This window comes from Oncorhynchus mykiss, chromosome 11 (genome assembly GCF_057628025.1).
Source record: "Oncorhynchus mykiss isolate SJ-2025 chromosome 11, ASM5762802v1, whole genome shotgun sequence".
NCBI lineage: Eukaryota > Metazoa > Chordata > Actinopteri > Salmoniformes > Salmonidae > Oncorhynchus > Oncorhynchus mykiss.
The window spans coordinates 23,761,570-23,779,924 of NC_143032.1; the positions used below are offsets into that span (position 1 = coordinate 23,761,570).

At 44.6% G+C, this 18,355-nt stretch overlaps 1 protein-coding gene across 1 annotated transcript in view; it reads left to right on the forward strand.

The window, feature by feature from the left end:
• plppr4b (phospholipid phosphatase related 4b) overlaps positions 1-17,153 on the forward strand; it is a 44,637-nt gene extending 27,484 nt beyond the window's left edge. The window contains exons 5-9 of the mRNA XM_021620531.3: positions 721-778; positions 11,859-12,032; positions 12,242-12,538; positions 12,693-12,866; positions 13,041-17,153. Of these exons, the coding sequence (XP_021476206.2) occupies positions 721-778; positions 11,859-12,032; positions 12,242-12,538; positions 12,693-12,866; positions 13,041-14,150 (1,813 nt within the window). The 3' untranslated portion in view covers positions 14,151-17,153. The remainder of the gene's footprint in view (positions 1-720; positions 779-11,858; positions 12,033-12,241; positions 12,539-12,692; positions 12,867-13,040) is intronic.
• The last annotated feature ends 1,202 nt before the right edge of the window (positions 17,154-18,355 follow it).

Here is an 18,355-nt window from a genome sequence, read left to right on the forward strand (position 1 = left end):
TAATGTTGAAAGAAGCTCATGCACCTATGAAAGTATATGATTTGTAGTTATGTTACTAGACTGTGTCATCAAGGCAAACTCTTTTGGTTACTACATGATTCCATATGTGTTATTTCATAGTTTTGATTTGTTCACTATTATTCTACAATGTAGAAAATAGTAAAAAATAAAGGAAAACCCTTGAATGAGTAGGTTTGTCCAAACCTTTGACTGATACTGTAATTGATGTACTGCAGCATTTAGGAATGTTTCAGCTCAATATCATATCAATATCATATCAATATCATAAAATATAATATTTTTTTGAGATTGTAAATAAAGAAAGTACAATCGCGCTCTCCCAGATGTTCGGTTGGTGTGTAAAAAACGGGAATTCAGATAACTAATGAAGTCTGATGGGTCCGCGCTCAAAGTTATGTCACATAAATCGTCATTCATTTTCCATTCATTTTTTATTTTTTATTACTGCATCAGGATAGCATACACAGATTTTTCGATGTAACAGCCTTCTTCAGCGTGTAGGTTTAAAAAAAAAAAAAAAATCATTAACATTTGTAGAGAACACACAGATTGTGCCTACCTATTTTGTGAGTTTGTTTTGATGGTTGTGGCATACAACTGTGTCCTCCACTGATTTGTACAGTCCATGTTGGCTCAAACACTAAACCATCTGTTTCTGTCCATCCTCTCCTCTTCCCCTCTTTCCTTGTTCCTTTCCAGAAAATCTTTTCCGTCTCAACATGCCACACTGGCTTCCTTTGCCGCCGTCTACATCTCTGTGAGTAACCATCTTCACTCACACAAACACGTTACAGCAGTGGTTCTCAACTGGTATTGCCTCAGGACCACCAAATTGAACCAGGTTGTCTCAGTCCTTGATCCAATATTCATATCGCAATTTTTTAAGTTGTTGTCCAAATACAATCTGGAAAACTATGTTTAATGCTATATTGATAGTCAATGTACCAATTATATGACAAGGGAACAACAGTCCCACTTTTTCATTGTCAATAATGACATTTTCCATAAATATGGTATTTCTGTTTTTTATTTATTTTGAATACATTTACAAAAATGTCTAAAAATCTGTTTTTGCTCTGCCATTATGAGCTATTGTGTGTAGATTGATGAGGGAAAAACACTTTTTAATCAATTTTAGAATAAGGCTGTAACTTAACAAAATGCAGAAAAAGTCAAGGGGTCTGAATACTTTCCGAATGGACTGTTATATATATTTGAGAGGGGTGGGTTGGGGTCATCAGTCACGTTCTGACCTTAGTTCTTCTGTTATGTCTTTGTTTTAGGTTGGTCAGGGCGTGAGTTGGGGTGGGTTGTCTATGTTTGTTTTTCTATGTTGTGTTTTGCGTTTGGCCTGGTATGGTTCTCAATCAGAGGCAGGTGTCGTTAGTTGTCTCTGATTGAGAATCATACTTAAGTAGCCTTTTCCCACCTGTGTTTCGTGGGAGATTATTTTCTGTCTGTGTATGTCACCAGGCAGGACTGTTTCGTTTCGTGTCATTCTCTTTGTTATTTTTGTTTTAATGTTATGTGTTTAATAAATTCCTCATGAACACGTACCACGCTGTGCATTGGTCCTCCGATCCTTCATACTCCTCAGACGAGGACGACGAACGTTACATCGTCGTGAAGAACCTACATATGATTTAGGCTTCCAGACATTTTCCATACATTCACAAAGCATATTTCTCTCAAATTGTATGCACAAATTTGCTTACATCCCTGTTAGTGAGCATTTCTCCTTTGCCAAGATAATAAATCCATCTGACAGGTGCCGCATATCAAGGACCTGAATAAACAGCATGATGATCACACAGATGCACCTTCTACTGGGGACAATAAAAGGCCACTCTAAAATATGCAGTTTTGTCACACAACACAATGCCACAGATGTCTCAAGTTTTTAGGGATTATGCAATTAGCATGCTGACTGCAGGAATGTCCACCAAAATTGTTGCCAGAGAATTTAATGTTAATTTCTCTACCATAAACCACATCCAACATCGTTTTTGAGAATTTTGCAGTACGTCCAACCTGCCTCACAACCGCAGACCACATGTAGCCACGCCAGCCCAGGACCTCCACATTCTTCACTTGCAGGATTGTCTAAGTTCAGCCACCCGGACAGCTGATGGGTTTGCACAACCAAAGAATTTCTGCACAAACTGTCAGAAACCGTCTCAGGGAAGCTCATCTGCGTGCTCATTGTCCTCACCAGGGTCTTGACCTGACTGCAGTTCAGTGTCGTAACCGACTTCAGTGTGCAAATGCTCACCTTCGATGGCCACTGGCACACTGGAGAAGTATGCTCTTCACGGATGAATCCCGGTTTCAACTGTACTGAGCCGATGGCAGACGGCTGTATATGGTATTGTGTGGGCGAGCAATTGTCTTATGTCAACGTTGTGAACAGAGTGCCCCATGTTGGGCGTGAGGATATGGTATGGTCAGGCATAAGCTACGGACACCAAACACAATGCCATTTTACCGATGGCCATTTGAATGCGCAGAGATACCGTGACCAGATCCTGAAGCCCAATGTCATGCCATTTATCCTCTGCCATCACCTCATGTTTCAACATGATAATGCAATTATTGGATGCTGAAAATGTCCCAGTTCTTCCATGGCCTGCATACTCACCAGATATGTCACCCATTGAGCATGTTTGAGACCAACAGATGCATATCTGTATTTCCGGTCATGTTAAATCCATATATTGGGGCCTAATTTATTTATTTCAATTGACTGATTTCCTTAAATTAACTGTTAACTCAGTAAAATCTTTCAAATTGTTGCATGCTGCGTTTATATTTTTGTTTGGTGTATCTTGATTAGATAAGTATTCAACTCTGTGAGTCAATACATGTTAGAATCACCTTTGGCAGCAATTACAGCTTTGTCTTTCTGGGTAAGTCTCTAAAAGCTTTGCTCACCTGGATTGTTCATTATTTCCCCATTATCCTTTTAAAAATTCTTCAATCTCTGTCAAGTTCGTTGTTGATCATTGCAAGATAGCCATTTTAAAGTCATGCCATACATTTTCAAGCTCGATTTAACTTGACTGTATTTAGGCCACTCCAAAAAAATCATAGTCATCTTGGTAAACAACAAAATCTTGGTAACCAGTGAATATTTGGTAATTGTCCTGCTGAAAGGTGAATTTATCTCCCAGTGTCTGCTGGAGAGCAGACTGAACCAAGATTTCCTCTAGGAGTTTACCTGTGCTTAGCTCTATTCTGTTTATTTTTATCTTAAAAAACTCCCTAGTCCTTACAGATGACAAGCATACGCATACAATGATGCAGCCACCCCCATGCTTGAAAATATGAAGAGTGGTACTCAGTGATGTGTTTGATTTGTCCCAAACATAACACTTTGTTTTCAGGACAAAATATAAAATGTTTTGCCACATTTTTTGTAGTATTACTTTATTCTGTGCAAGCTTCCTCAATTTATGTTAGTATTGTGGAGTTACTACAATGTTGTTAATCCATCCTCAGTTATCTCCTATGACAGCCATTAAACTCTGTAACTGGTTTAAAATCACCATTGGCCTCATGGTGAAATCCCTGAGTGGTTTCCTTCCTCTCCGGCAACTGAGTTAGGAAGGGCGCCTGTATCTTTTTAGTGACAGGTTGTATTGATACACCATCCAAAGTGTAATTAATAACTGCACAATGTGCAAAGGGATTCTTTTTTTAATCCATCTACCAATAGGTGCCCTTCTTTGCGAACCATTGGAAACTTCACTGGTCTTTGCTGTTGAATCTGTGCCTGAAATTCACTACTCGACTGAGGGACCTTACATATAATCATACCTGTGGTGTAGCGATGGGGTAGTCATTGTTTTAAAAAATCATGTTAAACACTATTATTACACACAGAGTGAGTCCATGCAACTTATTATGTGACATGTTAAGCACATTCTTACTCCTGAACTTATTTAGCCTTGCCATAACAAAAGGGTTGAATACTTATTGACTCAAGACATTTCAGCTTTAGATTTTTTAAAATGTGAACGACCGGCTCGATTTGGTCTTATGTAGCAAAATTTGAAAATGTGTTTTTTAATTTGGATTAAAGTAGAGACTCAGAGCTAGAAAATAGTATATCATACACCACAGTTGAGGAACAATGGGAAAGTAATTCTGCTTTGAAAGTTGATTAACTTGTAAAATCACTTTTGAGAAAATGGCCCTTAAATGTTTCAGTACACATGCTGGAGAGCTCTTCCTTGTGTACACCCATTCAGCATCGTTCACACCCTCTTAAGCTTTAGCCCCACCCACCTCTTTAAGGATTCCCATGTGGGACCATGTACAAAACAACCAAAGATTTCAAGACTAAAGGCTGGTGTCATGTACTGTCATGTTGTCTTGTCTCTGTCCTTTCCCTTCACCCTGTCTCCCTCTGCTGGTCGTGTTAGGTTACCTTTTCTCCCCCGCTTTCCCCCAGCTGTCCCTTGTCTCCTCTAACTACCCATTCACCCCGTTCCCCACCTGTTCCCTTTTTCCCTCTGATTAGGTCCCTATATCTCTCTCTGTTTCTGCTCCTGTCCTTGTCGGATTCTTGTTTGTTTGTGTCATTCATGCCTGAACCAGACTGCCGTCATGTTTGCTGTAACCTTGTCCTGTCCTGTCGGAATCTGCCGGTCCATCTGAGCCTACCTATGTTTGGTAATTAAAGAAGCTCTGTTTAAGTTGATTCGCTTTTGGGTCCTCATTCACGCACCGTAACAGAAGAATCCGACCAAGAATGGACCCAGCGACTTCGGATCCTCTCCACTCAGCCGTCGAGATCCAGGGAGCGATGCTAGGCAGACACAAGCAGGAATTGTCTGCTGCTCGACATGCCGTTGAGACCCTGGCCACCCAAGTCTCCAACCTCACAGAACAGGTTCACCATCTCCGCCTCGATCCACCGGCCACTTCCAGGGCTTTCGAATCTCTGGAGCCCAGAATCAATAACCCGCCGTGTTACTCTGGGGAGCCCACTGAATGCCGCTCGTTCCTCACCCAGTGTGATATTGTGTTTTCTCTCCAGCCCAACACTTACTCCAGGAGCACTGCTCGTGTCGCCTACGTCATATCTCTCCTTATTGGACGGGCTCGTGAGTGGGGCACGGCAATCTGGGAGGCAAGGGCTGAGTGTACTAACCAGTATCAAGACTTTAAGGAGGAGATGATACGGGTTTTTGATCGATCTGTTTTTGGGGAGGAGGCTTCCAGGGCCCTGTCTTCCCTATGTCAAGGCAATCGATCCATAACAGACTACTCTATTGAGTTTCGCACTCTTGCTGTCTCCAGTGGCTGGAACGAGCCGGCCTTGCTCGCTCGTCTTCTGGAGGGTTTCCGCGCAGAGGTAAAGGATGAGATTCTCTCCCGGGAGGTTCCTTCCAGCGTGGATTCCTTGATTGAACTCGCTATTCGCATTGAGCGACGGGTTGATCTTCGTCACCGAGCTCGTGGAAAGGAGCTCGCGCTCTCCGTCGCCTCCCTCTCCGCATCACTACCATCTTCCTCTGCCGGCTCGGGTGCTGAGCCCATGCAGCTGGGAGGTATCCGCATCTCGACTAAGGAGAGGGAACGGAGAATCACCAACCGCCTCTGTCTCTATTGCGGTGCCGCTGGTCATTTTGTCACTTCATGTCCAGTAAAAGGCCAGAGCTCGTCAGTAAGCGGAGGGCTACTGGTGAGCGCTACTACTCCTGTCTCTCCTTCAAGATCCTGCACTACCTTGTCGGTCCATCTACGCTGGACCGGTTCGTCAGCTTCCTGCAGTGCCTTAATAGACTCTGGGGCGGAGGGCTGTTTTATGGACGAGACCTGGGCTCGGGAACATGACATTCCTCTCAGACAGTTAAAGGAGCCCACGGCCTTGTTCGCCCTGGATGGTAGTCCTCTCCCCAGGATTCAGCGTGAGACGCTACCTTTAACCCTCACTGTTTCTGGTAATCATAGTGAAACCATTTCTTTTTTAATTTTTCGTTCACCTTTTACACCTGTTGTTTTGGGCCATCCCTGGCTAGTTTGTCATAATCCTTCCATTAATTGGTCTAGTAATTCTATCCTCTCCTGGAACGTCTCTTGTCATGTGAAATGTTTAATGTCTGCTATCCCTCCTGTTTCCTCTGTCTCTTCTTCACAGGAGGAGCCTGGTGATTTGACAGGGGTGCCGGAGGAATATCACGATCTGCGCACGGTGTTCAGTCGGTCCAGGGCCACCTCTCTTCCTCCACACCGGTCGTATGATTGTAGTATTGATCTCCTTCCGGGAACCACCCCCCCCCGGGGTAGACTATACTCTCTGTCGGCTCCCGAACGTAAGGCTCTCGAGGATTATTTGTCTGTAGCTCTTGACGCCGGTACCATAGTCCCCTCCTCCTCTCCCGCCGGAGCGGGGTTTTTTTTTGTCAAGAAGAAGGACGGGTCTCTGCGCCCCTGCATAGATTATCGAGGGCTGAATGACATAACAGTGAAGAATCGTTATCCGCTTCCTCTTATGTCTTCAGCCTTCGAGATCCTGCAGGGAGCCAGGTTTTTCACTAAGTTGGACCTTCGTAACGCTTACCATCTCGTGCGCATCAGGGAGGGGGACGAGTGGAAGACGGCGTTTAACACTCCGTTAGGGCACTTTGAATACCGGGTTCTTCCTTTCGGCCTCGCTAACGCTCCAGCTGTCTTTCAGGCATTAGTCAATGATGTCCTGAGAGACATGCTGAACATCTTTGTTTTCGTTTACCTTGACGATATCCTGATTTTTTCACCGTCACTCCAGATTCATGTTCAGCACGTTCGACGTGTCCTCCAGCGCCTTTTAGAGAATTGTCTTTTTGTGAAGGCTGAGAAGTGCACTTTTCATGCCTCCTCCGTCACATTTCTCGGTTCTGTTATTTCCGCTGAAGGCATTAAGATGGATCCCGCTAAGGTCCAAGCTGTCATTGATTGGCCCGTCCCTAAGTCACGCGTCGAGCTGCAGCGCTTTCTCGGCTTCGCGAACTTCTATCGTCGTTTCATCCGTAATTTCGGTCAGGTGGCAGCTCCTCTCACAGCCCTTACTTCTGTCAAGACGTGCTTTAAGTGGTCCGTTTCCGCCCAGGGAGCTTTTGATCTCCTCAAGAATCGTTTTACATCCGCTCCTATCCTTGTTACACCTGACGTCTCTAGACAGTTCGTTGTCGAGGTTGACGCGTCAGAGGTGGGAGTGGGAGCCATCCTTTCTCAGCGCTCCCTCTCTGACGACAAGGTCCACCCATGCGCGTATTTTTCTCATCGCCTGTCGCCGTCGGAACGTAACTATGATGTGGGTAACCGCGAACTGCTCGCCATCCGGTTAGCCCTAGGCGAATGGCGACAGTGGTTGGAGGGGGCGACCGTTCCTTTTGTCGTTTGGACTGACCATAGGAACCTTGAGTACATCCGTTCTGCCAAACGACTTAATGCGCGTCAGGCGCGTTGGGCGCTGTTTTTCGCTCGTTTCGAGTTCGTGATTTCTTATCGTCCGGGCTCTAAGAACACCAAGCCTGATGCTTTGTCTCGTCTCTTCAGTTCTTCAGTAGCCTCCACTGACCCCGAGGGGATTCTCCCTGAGGGGCGTGTTGTCGGGTTGACTGTCTGGGGAATTGAGAGGCAGGTAAAGCAAGCACTCACTCAAACTCCGTCGCCGCGCGCTTGTCCTAGGAACCTTCTTTTCGTTCCCGTTCCTACTCGTCTGGCCGTTCTTCAGTGGGCTCACTCTGCCAAGTTAGCCGGCCACCCTGGCGTTCGGGGTACGCTTGCTTCCATTCGCCAGCGTTTCTGGTGGCCCACCCGGGAGCATGACACGCGTCGTTTCGTGGCTGCTTGTTCGGTCTGCGCGCAGACTAAGTCCGGTAACTCTCCTCCTGCCGGCCGTCTCAGGCCGCTTCCTATTCCCTCTCGACCGTGGTCTCACATCGCCTTAGATTTTGTCACCGGACTGCCTTCGTCAGCGGGGAAGACTGTTATTCTTACGGTTGTCGATAGGTTCTCTAAGGCGGCTCATTTCATTCCCCTTGCTAAGCTTCCTTCTGCTAAAGAGACGGCACAAATCATCATCGAGAATGTTTTCAGAATTCATGGCCTTCCGTCAGACGTCGTTTCGGACAGAGGTCCGCAATTCACGTCTCAATTTTGGAGGGAGTTTTGCCGTTTGATTGGGGCTTCCGTCAGTCTCTCTTCCGGCTTTCACCCCCAGTCTAACGGTCAAGCAGAACGGGCCAATCAGACTATTGGTCGCATCTTACGCAGTCTTTCTTTTCGCAACCCTGCGTCTTGGTCAGAACAGCTCCCCTGGGCAGAATACGCCCACAACTCGCTTCCTTCGTCTGCGACCGGGCTATCTCCTTTTCAGAGTAGCCTCGGGTACCAGCCTCCGTTGTTCTCATCTCAGTTCGCCGAGTCCAGCGTCCCCTCCGCTCAGGCTTTTGTCCAACGTTGCGAGCGCACCTGGAAGAGGGTCAGGTCTGCACTTTGCCGTTATAGGGCGCAGACTGTGAGAGCTGCTAATAAGCGTAGAACGAAGAGCCCTAGATATTGTCGCGGTCAGAGAGTTTGGCTCTCCACTCAGAACCTTCCCCTTAAGACGGCTTCTCGCAAGTTGACCCCGCGGTTCATTGGTCCATTCCGTATCTCTCAGGTCATTAATCCTGTCGCAGTGCGACTTCTTCTTCCGCGATATCTTCGTCGCGTCCACCCGGTCTTCCATGTCTCCTGTGTTAAGCCCGTTCTTCGCGCCCCCGCTCGTCTTCCCCCCCCCCCCCCCATCCTTGTCGAGGGCGCACCTATCTACAGGGTCCGTAAAATCTTGGACATGCGTCCTCGGGGCCGTGGTCATCAGTACCTAGTTGACTGGGAGGGGTACGGTCCTGAGGAGAGGAGTTGGGTTCCCTCTCGGGACGTGCTGGACCGTGCGCTGATTGATGATTTCCTCCGTTGCCGCCAGGTTTCCTCCTCGAGTGCGCCAGGAGGCGCTCGGTGAGTGGGGGGGTACTGTCATGTACTGTCATGTTGTCTTGTCTCTGTCCTTTCCCTTCACCCTGTCTCCCTCTGCTGGTCGTGTTAGGTTACCTTTTCTCCCCCGCTTTCCCCCAGCTGTCCCTTGTCTCCTCTAACTACCCATTCACCCCGTTCCCCACCTGTTCCCTTTTTCCCTCTGATTAGGTCCCTATATCTCTCTCTGTTTCTGCTCCTGTCCTTGTCGGATTCTTGTTTGTTTGTGTCATTCATGCCTGAACCAGACTGCCGTCATGTTTGCTGTAACCTTGTCCTGTCCTGTCGGAATCTGCCGGTCCATCTGAGCCTACCTATGTTTGGTAATTAAAGAAGCTCTGTTTAAGTTGATTCGCTTTTGGGTCCTCATTCACGCACCGTAACAGCTGGTTTATACTACGGGTGTGTTTGTAAATTTAATCTGGAGTGCAAGAGTGTTTTCTGGGTGTTTGTAAACTCAGAGCGTTGTCAGATTGTCCATTCATAAATTCAGAGAGTTTCACTCTCAGAGCGTTCAGAGCGCACACTGGACGCTCTGGCTGAGGAGTTTGAGCGTGACTTGAGCATTCTGATCTAACAACAGCTGTCAGGCACCCAAGCTAACTGGCTAATGTTGGCTAACTTGAACAGAACAGAACAGGAACAGAACAGGTCACTCTGAACATTTTACTCGCTCTAGCAGAGCTGGCTAAGCAGTTTTATGTTATCCAGAGCGTTGGTGACTACAACTGTGCTGCTGGCAACAATTTAATTATGATTTTTTTGCCAACGTTTACTGACTCTGGCTATATTCAACGGGTGTTGAGCATCTGTAAATTTGTCAGTTATTCTTCACTCTGGCACACTCAGACGAGAGTGCTCTGAAATTGGAGTAGATAGCCAGAGCGAATTTACCAGCTATGTCTATCGACGGTTGTCCCAGTGACATCATTAAGATTCTATTGAAATGGTTACATCCATAGTGGAGTCTTTTGTTTAGAAATGTAGTTAGCTAGTTAAACAATGAACCATAATCCCAACTCATAACGTTACTTCTCTGCATTAATCTGCGGGTAGCTAACAAACCAGATTCAACGTTAGCTAGCTAATATTAGACTGTACCTAGCAATACAAATGGTTCTGAGAGACGAATAATATTACTACACTGAAAAACTAGCTAGCTAGACTCTCTTACCCATATACATGGAGGGACGCTAAACCCTCTCTGTCACGGATGAATTGGAAATGGCTCTTAGTTTGGAGATGTAATCCGGTCCTCCAGAGTGTGGAGAGCAACACTTATGCAGTTCTACTACATGATATCTTTCAAAAAGCCGCATTAGAAAGGATTACCTACACATTCTGACCAGCTAAGTTATAGACAGAAGCATGCTACATGGCAGACCAATCCAAACTCATCTCTTGGCATGTCCAGCCCCCTCATTATCTCAGCCAATCATGGCTAACGGGAAGGTTCCCTCTTTTTCCGTTAGTTTAACAATTGTTTTCATATTTACAGATGGCATAGTTTGATATTAAGGCACATGAAAGTTCACATGTTCCAGAAGGCATTTCTGAAGAAAAAAAAACGCTTTATGGTAAATAAATAAAAGTTGACATTAAAATGGCCTGTGAAGTATTGACGTGCGACATATGCCTAGTTTCCTGAAACGAGTCACAATGAATTTGTAAACATTTCTAAAAACATAATTCCACTTTGACGTTATTGGATATTGTGTAAAAATAAATGACACAAAATCTCAATTGAATATGTTTTAAATTCAGGCTGTAACACAACAAAATGTGGAAAAAGTTGTGGTGTGAATACTTTCTAAAGGCACTCTAGGTCCGCTATGTAGTCTATATAGTATTTTCGTTTTCACATACAGCACATCCAATACATCACACTGTCAGACCAAATAACTATAAAAGTCTCCAGTAATCCTCAAGGTTAGACTAACATTTTTTTTCCTTGCACCACTATAGTAGATGAGTCTGTAAACGCTGACAGACACTAAAGAACTCACAGCCTCAGGTGCCTGAGGGTAGATGATGCATGCCGTTAGGCTGCATTAGCCACGACTCACAGGAGAGACAGTAGCATACCTGGGTTCAAATAGTATTTGTTGTATTTCAACAACTTTAGCTACACTTGATCAAGCTTACCTGGTGCATCAAACGCTGAAAATATTTGGAAAAAAATACTATTTGAACCCAGGTCTGAACAGTATCGAGCGCTGGCTGTGTCCACAGTAGGGCCTGGCAGTAATAAATCTGCTGTAATAAAGTCGCTCTGAGGGGGAGGATGCTGGATGCTGACTCACAGCTCTGGAACACGACCATACTATACAAATCTACACTGTGTCCCAAATGGCACCATATTCCCTACATAGTGCACTACTTTTGATCAGAGCTCTATGGGCCATGGTCAAACGTAGTGCACAATTATAGGGAATAGGATCCCATTTGGGACACACACAGTTCCTTCTCATAGGGGGAGAGGACATTGCAGCAACATCTAGAGCTAAATGAATGTATTTGTACGGAGCTGTGTTGTTTAATGTGCTTAGTTGAAATGTTTGAATGGAAAGACATGGCAATGTTATTCATTCATGTAGGCCTAGTTGTGGTTTGGAATCTTGCAGACAATGTGAATTGTTTCCATAAGGATTTCTGCCACAAGCTAATGTTGATTGTTAATTGTTGATGATGATGAGGATGATGATGATGATGATGACGACCTCAACGACGACAACGATGATGCTGATGATGATGATAATGACATGAACGACGATAATGATAATGATGCTATTGATGATGACAATGCCTTTGTGTCCTTGGTCTGTCTGTAGATGTACTTCAACAGCACGCTTACTGAGTCTTCTAAACTACTGAAGCCTCTGCTGGTCTTCTCCTTCGTCATCTGTGCCATCATTTGTGGGCTGACCCGGATCATCCAGTACAAGAACCATGCTATTGATGTCTACCTGGGCTTTCTGCTGGGCGGGGGAATAGCTGTATACTTAGTATGTTCTGCTGATACTTTCTTAGAGATACTACTTATTATTTGTGTTTTTTGGTAGAAAGACTGTTACAGATAACACTTTTCCTGCTGAATAATCATCATTTGATGTACAGTTGCTACAGTACTTGTTTGTTTAAAAGGATTTGCACTAAAGAGATTGTGTGTTATGAGAGATAATATTGTAAAGCTCCGTCTCTCCACTACCTCCAGGGTCTTTACGCAGTGGGGAACTTCCAGCCCAGTGAGGATAGCTGCAGCTGCCCTCCTCCCCAGCCCCGCGGTCCCTGTCCTTTACCCCACATCAGCCAGGAGGCCATGCGCCATTTACAGGTGAAGAGCTGCAGCGCCAATATGGACGGGCTCTCTACCTCCCACTCCGAGGGCATCCTCCACCATAACCCCCACCACCGAGATCCCTCCTCTGGCTCCCTCACCAACCTGAAGAGGTCCAGCGCTGACGTGGAGGTCATCACCTCACCCCGCAGCCCCATGGGAAAGGAGAGCATGGTGACTTTGTTTTTGTTATTTAATTAGTATGCAGATATTCAACATACTTCACTTTACTCTACAGGTTCCTAAAAATAGTTATTAAAAACATTTTGCCGTGACTTAATTTAAAAAATGATTTTGAATAAATAAGGTTAGAAATTGCTGTCCTCAGGTGACGTTCAGCCACACCCTCCCCCGTGTCCACACGCCAGCGATGGATGATGGCACACGCCGCAACGCCACCATCCACCACAGTCACCATGCCTCCATGGACTCCTCCCGCTCCAAACAGCTCCTCTCTCAGTGGAAGAGCAAGAATCAAGAGAGCCGAAAGCACTCCCTGCAGGTTAAACAATTTATACAATTTACAATTGTTGTAGCCTACAAATGATATGCTTTTATAATGCTTGTTTCTTCTCATGTTTAAACACATTGAAATGCATATTTCTGAAATTAAAAAAGCTATAAAAGTTAAATAAAAATGTTTTTGTCTTCTTCTTCTTTTTCTTCTTCTTATTAGGTGATGGAGGGTGAGGCGGCGGCCCAGTCACCCCACCACCGGGGGAGCATGGACTCCATGAGGTACAGCTCTGAGCCCTCAGCCGTGGGGATCAACGGGGTCGATCTGCCAACGCAGTATGTGAAGCTAGCTACCGGGGCCAGCACCACACTACCCAGAGACTGCAGCGGCATAACAGGAGGGGCCAGAGTCTCTATGCAGTCCCGACCTGGTTCCTCACAGCTGGTCCATATCCCAGAGGAGACCCATGAGAACTTCAACAACCCCTCGCCCAAGATGGGTGAGGGAGATGTAGGCGGTGGTGATATATGCAATAGTGGAGCTCATGTAAACTGGGTGAAGGCTGCTGAGAAGGCAACTGCCCCATGTAGGACTATGAATGGCAGCCAGCAGCCGCGGATAATGCAGGTGATTGCCATGTCCAAACAGCAGGGTCTGCTCCAGACTCACTCCAAGAGCATGGACGAGGGCTGCATGGACGGATACACCGGAGGGTCCCTCCGCTACAGAACCCTGAATGAACCAAATCCCATGGGCACGACTTGCAGCACGTTGGGCAGCTCCGTGGGCAGCATCTCAGGCAGCACTGGAGCCATCGTGAGGGTGGACGCCCATCCCGAGAACAACAACAACCGCCCCATGGTTCACGCCCCTTCAACGGATATTAGCAGTGGGGGTTCCTGGAAGACCTGGAGGTCCCAGGACCAGTGTGGGGCTGGTGGTATCGGTGGATGCAGCCAGGGCCAGTCATTCGAGCTGAATGACCTGAATAGAGATTCAGAGAGCTGCGAGTCCCTGTCCATGAGGGACGGCTCCATTGGCTCCATAGACAGGAGGAGACATGCAAATCCCACTGCTGCCACCAATACACAGAACGCAGGGGGCGGGGAGCACTCCCTCCAACAGCAGCAGGGGATCACCACCATCAGAGTGACCCCAGTAGAGGGGGGTGAGGTCCCCTCAGAGCCCCACTCTGTGGCCTCCAGCCGGGACTCCACACTCCGGAGGAAAGGGAAAGGGAACATCATCCTGATCCCAGAGCGAGGGAACAGCCCGGATAACACCAGGAACGTTTTCTACAAGGGGACTTCATCAACACCCGGTTTGTAGAGGAAGAGCATTGTCACTTGGCTGTGTCCCAAATGGAACTGTATTCCCTATATAGTACCTGCTTTTGACCAGGACTCATAGGGCTCTGGTCAAAAGTTGTACACTATATAGGAAAGAGGATGCCATTTGGGAAACTGCCCTTGTTCACTTGGATGTTCACAGAATTTTCAAGAAAAGAACAGTCAGTGGGAGGGATTGTTGCACTCTTGGGGATGTTTGACCCCTTCCACTGCATCTGTGATAAGAGGCAATCCATCGCCAAACGTTGTATCCAGATACATTTTATTAGTCACAAAGCAGGCTTTATTCAGCATGATATTTGTAATTCTTCCCACAAAAGCACAACCTTTTTGGTCTTGTAGAGCGGTTTACTATGTTCTTATGTACTCTAATAGAAACATAATAGCACTGGAATTGTGTCCAATTTGAAATATTTTCAAAAGTGGGTTATTTTCCTTTTTTTCCACAAAGTTCAATACTACCCCCTGTGTAATGCTTTAGTGGGATATTGCAAAGTTGTGTACCATAACGGTGGAAACGATAATCCTTTAATTATCTGCATCGTAAATCATTTTGAACTGTGTGCTAAACCACCCACACTATTTAGATCAGGGGTGTCAGGGGTGATTTTGCCCCGGGGGCCGCATTCGGTCTTCAAAAATGTGTTTTATTTAAAATTTGCAAGACATACTGTAGTCCTCTATCAATTGCTCCCTGACTGTCTGGCTTTCATTTTGGGGATTATTAGCAGGCAAGACAGGCAAGAAGCTGTATGAATGTAGGTCCTTTATCATTTCTACACAGTTTTGATTTAGTTTTAGTAATTTAGTAAAGTACATTGAGTTCTTACTCAAACCACCCGCAGGCCGGATTGGACCCCCTCGTGGGGCCGTATGTTTGACACCCCGGATGTAGATTAAATACTGTGCATAGAGTACAAATAAATAGAGAGAACATTTGGAACTTGATATAGTTAGAGAACTACCTTTTGTATTATTTGCTGTATAGATGCCACATTCCCTAGAGAAAACTGTGTTAATGACCATAAGTGCTTAGCATTCCTACTGTAGCTAAATTAAATATGCTGTGAACTGCACAAAACTGTGTTTCCTACACATTTATATTCAATGACCAGGTTGTGTTTGTTCTATCACAATAATACTGTTTGGATTTATTCTACCAACATACTGTACATGATTTTCCATGGTGTCTACATCCCAAATGGCCAACTCAGACTCAGGGGTAGACATAGTAAATTCAAATCTTACTCCCTCCATTTGGTATGATACTCTACATTTTGTATGGTATGTATTCATTTGTGAATGTCCATCATCCATTTCGTACAATATGTTACAAATTTGCAATACGTATGACATGTTACGAATTCCAATTTGTTGTGGCTAACATTAGCTAGTTAGCTGGCTAGGTGGCTAACGTTAGCTAGGCTAGGAGTTAGGGGTTAATGTTAGGTTTAAGGTTAAGGTTAGGAGTTAGTGTTAGGTGGAAGGGTTAGCTAACATGCCAAATAGTTGCAAAGTAGCTAAAAAATGTAAGTATTTGCAAAGTTGCTAATTAGCGAAAATGCTAAAATTGTCAATATGTGACTCAAACATGCAAACTTTCAGTTGCTAGGCGTTTGCCCTACATGTTGAGCCATCCACCCCAACCAACCTCTGTCCATTGATTTTTGGCTTAAGGAACCTTATATCTTATGTAACCATACCAAACATAACATGTGTACTAATTTGACTGTCACAGGTTTAGGTTTACTACAGTATGTTACGTCTAGTCTTTGAGGCTAGGCTGAAATGACACCCTATTCCTGATATAGTGCACTACTTTTGACCAGGACCCATAGGGGTCTGGTCAAAAGTAGTGCACTGTGTAGGGAATAGGGTGCTATTTGGGACTCAAAAATGTGTGTGTGTGTGTGTGTGTGTGTGTGTGTGTGTGTGTAAACTGTCATGCAGTTTTTTGGCCGGTTTCAAATGCTCTTTCTACTTTCTTTCTACATCTTTCTTAGTAGCATTTGACTCGTAGGCTTTGGGTATCATGACTGAAACTGTCTCTGTAAAGCACTGTGCTTCTCTGTGATATAAGTTACACTGTAGCAGAGGACAGAGGTATTCTGTTCACTCCTTGTATATTTTACAGTTGAGTAGACACAGTAAAGGTAAAGTGGTGATACTTGTACATGTTATCTATTGATGACAAGAGTGTACTTTTACTCCAGGCTTTTTTTTTCTGCTTTTGACTTCAGCTTTATCTTGGGTTACAATTCCATTTTATACTTCAGAGAATTTTCCATTGCAATGACCTTAATACTGTATGAATTATTAAACGGTGCATATCAGTAATATCTAATTGGGGTTTTATTCATAGTTACAATGAGAAGGATTTGACCTAATGTTATGAGACTGTGATCTATGAGGTATTTCTAGACTGCTTTTCTTTCCTTTTGTTACTTTGGAATAATGAACTATTTGTGCCAAAGGCTATCTTTAACGGAACGTATTTATACATCAAGCCTATTCTACACCACTCATTTAAGCTCTGTATCCCTCTGCATGGTCATTTTGAGATGCTGTAGAACATAGAGTATTATTGTAAATAATGCCTTGATTCAATTGTTCGTGTAAAAAAAAAAAAAAAAAGAAGAAGAAGTTGATTGACAATCTTTTTAACGAAATATTCAGTATATCATCATATCAGGTCCCTATTTTTCAGGTTGTTTTTTAATTTGATAGGTTGTAACTGAAAATGAGAACTGGTTCTCAATCAATATATGATATTGTAGGCAATGTTTGGTATATAAAAAGTGTGCTGTTATTATTACACTGTGGTGAAAGAGAAGATATTGAATGAATGACTTCTGCATGCTTTCTGGGATGTCCTTGGCTGGTTTATCTCCACAAATCCTTCTGAACATTCAGTGCACATGTATCGGGGTAGATGGCAATAGTGTGTTGTCTCAATATTGGAATAAATGTTTGCTATAGAGAACCCAGCATTCCTGCTCCTCTGTTTTGAAGTGCAATATTGGTGCAAGTTACAACCCAAAGTACATCTTGTGAGTTGCATATCACTGATCTAGTGCTTCCCTGCAGTTATGTTGTCTCATTGTAGAGCATGGAGCTTCTACTGCTAAACATGTCAGATTCTTTAGGTGGCAGCTCTTGATGACAAAACTCTGGCTTCTTCACTGCCTGGAGGAGTTAGTGGTGGTGATGTTTTATCCGAGCATTCAGTGTTATCAGAGACCTGCTTTGTGCCTCCTGAAAGACTCAGGATTACCTAGGTCAGATAACAGACAGATCTCGCTTGTGTGCCAAGTGGCACACTATTCCCTAGATAGTGTGCCACTTTTGACCAGAGCCGTATGGGCCCCGGCCAAAAGTAGTGTAGGGAATAGAGTGTCATTTGAGACATAGATCTCCTTTCCTTTCTGCTCCTGTATTGGATAGCGGGGGAGACAAACACCAAAGCCATTCATACCCACAAAACGTTTTATTAAACTTCAGTAAACTAGCATTCATTTCCCATTTATTTGAAGGCAGATCGGCAAAGAAGAAAAATATTATCTTAGCTACTCTCACTCGCACTCACGGCACACTATCTCTCTGTCACATGCTCTTTATTTCTCTCTGTCCATCTCTTTCTCTCCCTCTCTCCTTATCCCTCTCTTTGTCTCTCATACACACGGGAATCTCACAGAGTGTATAGGAGAAGCAGGCCTGGTTAGCATTGCCATGTGTAATTATCATTGTTGAGTCCAATGTAGGTCACTGAATTGACCTACATTAAAGGAGAACGCTCTCAGGGAAATCTTATCTTGGAGAAGGAAATGGAATGATCTCAAGAAGAAGAGAGGCTCAGTAGAAAAAACCTGTATGGCTGCAATACAACCACGCACATGTGAACTGGGTTTGGACACACACACACACAACCCTTACATGATCTTATGTGATCACATGTGTGTTCATGTGAAGTTAAAGTGATTGCATGTGTCAAAATGTAAAGCCACATGTGATAACATAAAACTACACATGCGAAAACATGACCTCATGTTCAATAGATGTGACAACATGGGGATGCAACATTTCAACATGTGATACAATGAAGCTCCAGATGTGACAACATGGGGATGCAACATTTCAACATGTGATACAATGAAGCTCCAGATGTGACAACATGGGGATGCAACA